Consider the following 9,476-nt stretch of genomic DNA (forward strand, 5'->3'; position numbering starts at 1 on the left):
TGCTGGAGGAGAAATTTATAGAGGACCATAAAATAAACAGCCCCCACATTTGCTCAGTCTGTGAAGATATATATGTATAGAGGTTTCTACTCATGTATATGTAACAGTTACCCTGTTCTCATACTTTTTCTTTGACACCTGCCTGTTCCCATCCCAGGCAGGATGCTGGGATGCTTTCAGCCTGATTTCATAAGTTCATTCTGTCCTTCAGGAACTTGGGTGCCTGAATGTCCATGTAGGTGTCTCACACCCCAGATGTCATTTCTTGTCCCTCCCATTGTCAGGCACAGGCTGACTCACGTCCCCTTCCTCACTTTCCATTTGGTGATGTCATTTCTAAACCTCCTTCCTTCCCTGTTCCCCACCCAGGCATATGGATTTATTTTTCCCCAATGGCCACATCTTCCCCTTCTTCTAAATCGCTTGCAGAAAGCTAACGTCAACTGAGTTTAATTACAGCCCCGGCGTGTTTATCATGTCTTTAAATCATTTCCGTCAAGCAGTCTTCGTATGAAGTTATCACTTTGTCAAAACATGATCCAAACCCGCAGCCCAGGGCACGGTGGGAAGCACACAAAGGGAGGGCTGAGTAGCTTGGAAAGTTTGGGTGAGCTGTTTGCTCGAAGCTGCCGAGCCCACCCCTCCAAGACCTTTATTTCCCCCTGCGGCAGCTGTCATCTGATCCCACGCTTTGGCTTTGAATGGGGCTCTCTGAGGATGCCAGATGTTGGGAACAAAGGTCTAAAAATAATCTTTCCAAATAATCTTCCCATCTATCATTCACGGAGAGCATGTGCTTTGTGTGAACATGTGAGCTGAGAACCTGATCTAACTTTGACTAAAGAAGTTCAACAGCAGCTCCTGGCTTCTGCTCGTGGGCTCCTTTTTTTTTTTTTTTCCCTTTCCCTTCCCAGAAGCTGCGCGGCGAACGGCGGCTCTCACCAGCCATCAGCCCTCGCTCTCCCTCCCTGCCCGGCTCCCTCCCTGCTTGCCAAGACTCTGAGTCGTCTGGATCCCAAAAGTCGGGCTCCTTATTTGATCTCCCCTTGGGAAAATGGATTCCAGGGTGCTGTCAGAGATGCATTTCTGTAAAAAGATCTTCGCCGCAGCCTTGTGTGTCTTAGTTTTGCTGCCAGATTCGGGCTGTGCGCGGACCCTCTGGAAGCGCGCTCTACATCTGAAAATGACGGAGAAGTACGATGTGAGTAAACTGCGGTGGGTGGCTTTGGGGAGCTGGGTGTGCTTACTGGGAAAGGGGAGTTTTCTTTAGCTATCTATCGGTTTAGAATAAGAAGTATTTGCATCCGCAGGCTGTCTGTCTATAAAGGGGTTGCATTAAGTTTTCCAGGCGGTACGGAACTTTTGCCACCTAGCTGCTGCAACGGGAAGCTGGGAAAGCACGCCTGGAGTAGGGAGAAGGCTGGTACGGCAGCTGTTCCTGGAAATTTCCTTGGGGAGCGAGGGAAGCGTGAATGGGGAGGAGGGGGAATGCAAAAGCGGCATGTCTGGGGATGGATTTAGTGAAAAGCTAAGAATGTGGGTTGTTGCTTAGAGCAGGGAGGAGAGTTCCCTGCCCAGCACCTCCACTGCCCTTTGGGGTGACTTTGGGTAAATGTCTCCAGCCTGTAGTGATAATGTGTCCTAGAGGGATGGTGGCATTGCCGAGGGCTTTGTAAATCGCTGGAGAACAGACGTCCAGATCCACAGTGCCAGACTAATGTGCCAATCGCCTTAACAGGGGTAAGGAGCCTGTCAGAGAAATCCATTCTCATGGCAGTGTCTTGCCTGGCACGTTCACTGCTCCCACACCCTGGCAGCCCCTTGATGACACGGGCTGTCCCTGCCTGCTTTTGGGAGTGGTGCATGGGGTACTGAGAGCATCCACCCTTTCCAAATCTGCACCGGTGCTTAGAGCAGTAGTGCTGGAACTGAAACTGAAGCAGCAACAGGTCACTGTGAGTGGAGAAAAAGATGGTGCTGGGTCTTGTTCTGGTGTATCTGGGCCAAAAAACTGTTAGAAATGGCCTTGGAGGAAATTGGGTGGCGGGAAGGATAAATAATTTGATAGCCTGACTTTCAGGACCTACTGTTTAGAAAATGTAATTTTTACTTACTCCATTAAAATCAGAAGCCAGCACTGACCCAGAGCTTCTGCCCCTTGAATCCCGTGGGTGGAAGCCCCAGCCAGTCTGTTTTCTCATGCATCTTCCAGCCATGGCATGTGCATAAACAGCTCCATGGTGCCACGTGGGGATTTCTCCCCCTGTTTCCAGGAGCCACATATAAAAGCTTTTCATTTAAAAATGATGCTTTTTTGCCCGTGACATCTAGAGTGATGTGGGGACAGCCACATTTGGTTTGTGCGACTGCTGACTCACATCTTTTGTCTGTGATGAATGAACTGAAATACGGTGCTCTTGTCTCCTTGAAATTTTGCAGAAAACATTGTGCCAATATTTGAAAGGCACCCCAGAATTTTACAAGACATTTTCTTCACTGTAGCCTGCCTTGGGGCAGGGTGTCACCTGGTTTGCACTTTAATTACTAGATGATGATGTGAAGAGCTGCGTTTCCTGTAAAATCAGTCGCTGGAAAGTGTATTTATTAGTATGTTCTTTGGTCATGTTTCAATGCGAAGCTCGAATTCAATAGACCTCTGAAGTAAGTGACCCAGAGAGATAAGACAGCAGCAGAACAGGAATTTACATGTTGATCTTCAGATAATGTGCTCTGTAGAGGCACAGAGCCTGCTCCCCTGAGGATATATCCTCTTCTTTCAATCTGCAGTTCTTCAAAGGGCTGTTTTTTCTGGCAGCTGTGAATCCAGGTGCTACTGATCTGGCAGCTCTGCTAGAATTGCTTATATTGACAGAAGCACCTTGTCTGGGGAAAAAGAAAATGCTTTTCTTTTTCCTGCTCCTTAAAGCCTTGTAAGGATGAAGGTGTCCACTCTCCATCCTCTTACCCACCAAGAGGCTGTCCTGGCAGCCCCTCTTGTTTCCCAGGGAGATGCTTTCTTTTCTACCAAGAGCCGTATCTTTCTTACAGCTCAAAAATCAGAGCCTGTGGGTGGAAGAGCTGATTTGTGAGTCACTTGGATAGGATAACAGATGGAGGTGTTAACGGCAACTCGCAGCCATACTAGAGTTATGCCATAGACATCCCTGTGGGACCCCCAGAAGGACACAGGCAAGGTTTGTAGGGGGAGGAGGAGGTGAGAGGTAGTGAAACAACTGGGAGTTATGTTGTATGAGTCAAAAAAATGTGAGTCTACAGCAGGAGGAGCGGTGAGCAGGTCTTACCATGAGGGGCTGGCTTGAGGTCTGGCCAGGAGCTTTTCACAGGTGTCTGAGGAAGAGTGTTGGCTGGCAAGGAGGGGTCGAGTGGGAGTGGAGGAGGGAGAAAGAAGAGAGAGAGTGAAGTGAGAAGAAAACACTGGCTGTCAGAGCAGGGTGGAGGAGCTGGGCTTCCAGCTTTTAGCAAGCCCATGTATTTTACAGCCAGAGGGACATGGCTCAAGTGTAGTGATCCCCAGGTGGTGTTGTGCAGCCCCTGCACAGTCCGTGGGCTGTTCCCACAGGGCAGAGGGAGGGAGCTACCTGGGAGTGGGCTTCAGTTCATTATCAAGACACCCACAGGTCTGTTGGGAAAACCTGGGGCAGTCTTGATTTTGTTTCAGTGTCAACTGCATAAAGGGTTTCAGAAAAAAATCCAGCCTTCTTTTAAAGAGTTCCAGAAATGAAGAAATCCTCACAGCTGCTGTAATGTTCCTCCAACTGTTTATTTACCCTCCAGCTAGCTGTCATAAATCAACACTGAGATACCCTCTCCATCTACCAGATTAGCACGCCTCCCATGAGAGTTCTGGCCTGCATGTGCCTCAGAGGAACGTATGAGCAGAGCAGCCCTCGGCCTCCTCTTGGAAACCTGCGTGCACTGTACTCCCTGCTCTCCAGTCCTCTCATTGCTCCTGTGCATCCGCTTCCAGTGCATCCGCTTCCAGTGCATCCTAATTTTCCAACCATCTTCCAGCACTGCAAACACCAGAAATGCAGAGGCAATAGCAGAAGAATGTTATTCCTATTGTTTTGGTCTTGTTCTTCAGATTATTTAACACTCCCTCAGCCTGACATTTGCCACTTTGATCACCAATCATCTGTGTATTTCAGGCCTTTGATAGAAGTATTGGAGGGCTCTAAATTCCTCCTGGCTACGTATTGTTTCAGAGAAAAGGTGGTTTATGGACAGCGTTCAAAAATAGCTGCCAGGGCAAAACTGGTGACCAGAGGCTGGGATCTCAGCCGTGGGCATGCAGAATATGAATTAGCAGAGAACTGTGATTTGACACGAGCCAAGGGTCCAGTTTCAGGCACAAATAATAGACCAGATCTGGGATCTTTTGGATCTGCATCCCACAGTTACTACTGAAAATACAGGGTGAGGGTGAGAGACTGCATTCAGGTTTTTCCTAGTCGGCTTTACTGACCAGGGTTCCTCAGCTGAACTCTGAACTTTTCCCCTTCCTTTGTTCCTGGCTATCTCTAAGGCAGACATTGCCATTAAAATATTTAATGAGTCTCTATGGCAAACTGCAATTTGCCTCCTGCATTGAAAAATATTCTTCAAGGAAGAAATTTCAGCTGTTGTCACAATCTGTAAAAATAATAAATCTGAGCTATGCTCAGAGCCAAACTGAATCCTGGGAGAGCTTTCAAAAAGACCTCATAATCCATACCTGGAGACTTCCTTAACCAGGCCACCTGGGGAAGGAGGGAGTCCTGTTGCCCAGTGGGATGGTTTGTGCATACATAAACCAGTGGTAATGGTTTCATTAGATCAAACACACACTGAATATTGTTTTGACCGTGAGGTTTTGAAAGAACGGGGTTCAGAGCAATAGTGAACAGAGAACATGGGCAGGGAGGTCATGAGTGATTTGGCTGAAAATATTATATTGTTCCCCAGTGGAAATCTCATTCATTGAGCCAACTGCTCATTGCAATTTTGGCTTCTTGGTTTCTGAACCATCTGTGAAGCAACTGCAGTAATGTTTAGAGTTTGGAGGGTTTTTTTTGATGGGTCCATTATTTGCCAATATTATTTTGGTCACATTTCAGTCTGCAGCTGACATTTCAAATAATAGAATAATAAACTGTGACCTTCCAGGGCGAACGCGCCCTTCAGCAAGCAGACCTGTTAAATGGTTGGAACTGCATAAATTTGCTGTTAAATGCTCTCTTACGTCCTAAAATTATAGGCGGTCCAAGCATTTTCTCTATTTAAAATCCAACAACGGCACAAAAAGTTGAATTTGCAATATCTTCAATTCAAAAGCATGGTATTTCAAAACTGGGATGTTTTCAGCTTTTGAGGAATGGGATAATGCGATAACCAGTTATCTAGAACCAGTTGTAGATTCAGCCAGGATATGGCTTTTCTTTAACGTACACTTTGTAACAGAAAATAAACCTTCTACTCCTCCTGACTGTTCTCTATACCTCTACCTTGGCTGACACTCAACCACGGTGCAACCAAGCAGTGGAGAAACTTGGCCGCTCTGTTTCCCTCTAGCTATGGCTTGAAGAACAGAGTTCAGCTCGGGTGTGAAACCACCACCTTCTCGGTAAGATTCTACGCTGTGTACGATGTAGAAGCAGAAGTTCTCATATCGGCACTACAAATGATGCGCATCATTATTTCGTTGGGTGTCCCCTGGGATCACCTTCTTTCTTGGTATTATAAGTTACCCCAAGGGGTAGATGGAGATGATATTGTTTTCACCGTTACAGATAACTGATAGCTGCTCGGTCACACACAGCAGCAGAGGCCGTGCGAGCCAGCAGTCAGTCCCCAGGCCAATGGACCTCCTGGGCTCTCTCCTAGGATAGTTTTTGGACATGTGGGGACATGCTGTTTCACAAAGGCACACATGCTCCACAGAAGCCACTGGGAGGTTTCAACAATGAGGATGTAGCAGTATATAGATAAAGAGGGATATTAGTCTCACCTCAAATTTCTTCATAGCCTTATGGTGAAATTTCCTAAAGACCCCCTCAGGGACAGTTGCACCATAATTTTTCTTGGAATAACAACCCCAATTTCTCATCGCTGATTTCATAACACAACAGTCATCGGGCCTAGCGTATACAAGACTCTTAACAGCCTGCTAGCGAGTGTGCAAGGCAGCGCTCACTTCATCCCTCTGGCTAGATACTGATCTCTCTGAAATGTCCAAATCCAGAATCCATCTTTTGATTTGATTAGAGCTTATTGATGTTTGTTAATAAATCTGAGCACCGATTGCCCTTTCTGAGGATGTGATGCTGCTCTGGGGAGCTGAGCTCAAGCCCGGAGGGGAGTAGTTTAGCCACAGGTGAGAAAGGAGTGGGCTTGTGTGATTCACCTCTTGGCTGGAGGGAGTTGGCTTCTTGCTAAAATGCTGCCAGTGTGAATAATATCTGCATTCTGTCTCTTATAAATGTTTCTGGTAAAATTAACTGTGCCAGTTAATCCACTTTAAATCTCCCGTGTCCTTTCGTTGCACAATGAGCGGCTGGGCTCCTTTCTGTTATAGTCAAACACAGCCTCATTGTCTTTGGGATTAAACTGACATCACCCACACAAATGTCACCCAGATCATCTCATGGTTTAGCAATGGTCTCTAGTTTAACCACCCAGGACTCCACAGTGGAGGAGCTTGAAAGACACTGATGTAAGTTCTAGTGCAGAAGAAGGTGATGAAGGTAGATGGAGCCTCCTGAAGATAAAGGTTCTAACTGAGGCAGTAGTTCCAGGTCCCATTTGGGGAAATAACCTCAAAACAAGACACTGTCATCATTTCCACTGATTTACTATCAGTGTTTTAAATTTACTTAAGTGTTTTAAATGCCCATCATGAGGATGCCTCAAGTTTTTCTGTTTCCCACACAAGTACAAAAGACTAAAGGATTTTTTTTTCTACCTCCTCAATTGTCATTGCAATAACCTTAATTATAAAATGAGTCCCACACAATAGTTTGGTGGTTTGATGTTTCCAAAACAGCGTGCTAAGGTGACCATATGTTCTCTTCTTAGTTTGCTGAGGACAGGGCTGGGGGAGCTGAACAGTTAATTCTCCTCTCTAACGAGTTTTTGAAAGCCACTTTGAAAACCCCTCTTCTGTTTCAGTTATGGGATGTTTGGTATTCACCTTATGCCAAACCTTTGTTTCCTTTTCTTTTCTTTGCAAGGATTATGAGTACCCTCTTCATTCTCACAGTTCCCACTACCAGAAGAACGACCGCTGCCCCCCACCACCCCAGACTCTGCCTGACCGAGCCTGCGAGGTGCCCAGCTGCCGGTCGGATTCAGAGTGTGAGAGACACAAGCGTTGCTGCTACAATGGGTGCATCTACGCCTGCCTGGAGTCTGTACAGCCACCGCCAGGTAGAATCGAACTGGTAGAGGGGAGCATGCAGAAGTGATGGTGGTCATCCCCATGTGTGTCAGGTCTTGGGTGGAAGGCATGGTTTGAATGCGAGTTGAGGATAAAGCTTCAGTTCCACACTTCTAATTTCAGGGGTGATTGCTGAATCAAAAAATTATCTCAGTCCAGCTGGGGCTGCAAAATTTCCAGCAGCACAAGTAGAAATGGCTGGAGGCCAGTTCTTTTCCTGGGATTATGTATTCAGGACAAGAAGTAATCCCAATCTGAATGAGTGCTCAGAGAAGCAAAGCAGCCATTTTATCTCATCTGTGCTGTGGGAGTGGAGCGGGGAAACAACAGCTGCTTTGGCCTTAGTGAGAACAGGTTCTTGTGGCCCTGGATAACATTCGTGACTCTCTTGCCATGGACAACAAGAGCGTAAGTATCTCGCTGAAAACTCAAATCCATCCTTTGGGATTCTAACAGCCTCGACAGGACTGTCGGAGGATCTCTGTGACTTTTCCAGAACTGTGTACCCCATGGCTACTCCACCTTGACTCTGTGGTTTCTTCTCTCTGTCTTCTACAGTTTTAGACTGGTTGGTTCAGCCCAAACCCCGCTGGCTGGGAGGAAATGGGTGGCTTTTAGATGGCCCAGAGGAAGTCTTACAAGGTACAGTATGTTTCTCCATCTTCTCTGAGTTATCAAAGGTACTTTGTAAAGTCATACAAAGGCACTAAATAATACACTCATCATACACAGCGCTTGCTAGGGGTGTTGAGGTGCTGGCACTGCTGCTGTGTGTCTGGAGCTTCCCTAGGAATAATGCTGTGTGGTGCTGGGGACTAGTTTCTGGGGCAGTAAATCAGTTGTGTATCCAGCAGAGCGCTTGGAACGCTCCAGGGAACTGCATTTGAATCCATTCTTGAAATAAGTAGAAATATCTAATTTTTCTCTTTAGAAAAAGACTTTGTCACATACACATATTTTCTGCCAGCTTCCTGATAGACCATGGGCAGACTTGGATTAGGAGAACTTTTAATCTGGAGTGGCCTCATCACACAGATGCCTTGGGCTGGGGCTGTGGCTCTTGGATCTGAAGGCTGCTTTCAACAAGAGCCCTGACAAACCACTGCAGAGTTGTGTCAAGCTGACATGGACCTGGGAGCATCTGAGGTTTGGGTCTGCTTACGAGATTGGGCTTCCCTTTTCCATAGGGAAAGGTCTTTCAATTAATTTTGTCCAATACCTCCAATTGAAACGAAGAAGGAATGGAGAGGTAGGGTGAGAAGTCGTCTTCCACGAGACATTCCTGGATGTATGTATGTCTGAGGTTCTTTATTTTTTTCATGGAAAGGCTGTTCCAGCTTTTGATCAGCTTTAGTCAGACACAGGTAGTGCCAATAAATCACCCCCTTTGGTCTTACACAGACAGGATCAGATTCGCCAAACCTTGACTTACATCTGTTACGGAAAATCCCAGTTCTTCAAGAGAAAATTCTGCCTCCAGCTCATTGGAGTTGCTCTGTTAGCAATAAGATAAAAGAGATTCCTCCACATCCATTCTTGTCATGCTTATATTATTTGTTCTTATCTTAACACCTTCAACTCAGCTTGAGGGAGTAATTAGTGAAATAAGAACCATCAGTCATGGCATGAGGGTTACAGCAGAGGTCCTTGAATCTAAAATCCTGGCAAATGGAAGGGTGAAGTGTCCCTGCATAGTCTGTGCTTTAAATGGACCCAAACACTGCCTGTGAGTCCTGCTCTGATTTCTTACTCTGCTTTGCTCTTGCTGGATATCCGGGGTCAGGGTGTTAAAGCAGGGGATGGTACTGCCTTACTCCACAGTGAGTCACTGAGGTTTAAATTCATCGGTGAGTTAATGGGTGTGGAGCAAAGAACAAAGCAGCAAACTGCCAGCTTCCTAGTCGCGTTTCCCTGATGCCTTACCCAGCCCGAAACACTGGCTGCAACAGCCTTATGGCAGCTTGGAGGGAATAGCTGTGCAGAGGAACCACCCATCGGTGTGGGTATGGTGGGCGCAGCGGGGGTCTGTTGTCACCGCTCT

General features: G+C 46.6%; 1 protein-coding gene across 1 annotated transcript in view; it reads left to right on the top strand.

Moving 5' to 3' along the window:
• The first annotated feature begins 793 nt into the window (after positions 1–793).
• Positions 794–9,476, top strand: part of WFDC1 (WAP four-disulfide core domain 1) — a 12,430-nt gene continuing 3,747 nt past the window's right edge. The window contains exons 1-3 of the mRNA XM_010133311.1: positions 794–1,201; positions 7,230–7,425; positions 7,994–8,077. Coding sequence (XP_010131613.1) covers positions 1,055–1,201; positions 7,230–7,425; positions 7,994–8,077 — 427 coding nt within the window. The 5' untranslated portion in view covers positions 794–1,054. The remainder of the gene's footprint in view (positions 1,202–7,229; positions 7,426–7,993; positions 8,078–9,476) is intronic.

Source organism: Buceros rhinoceros, unplaced genomic scaffold, assembly GCF_000710305.1.
Source record: "Buceros rhinoceros silvestris isolate BGI_N320 unplaced genomic scaffold, ASM71030v1 scaffold10733, whole genome shotgun sequence".
In the NCBI taxonomy this organism is placed as follows: domain Eukaryota; kingdom Metazoa; phylum Chordata; class Aves; order Bucerotiformes; family Bucerotidae; genus Buceros; species Buceros rhinoceros.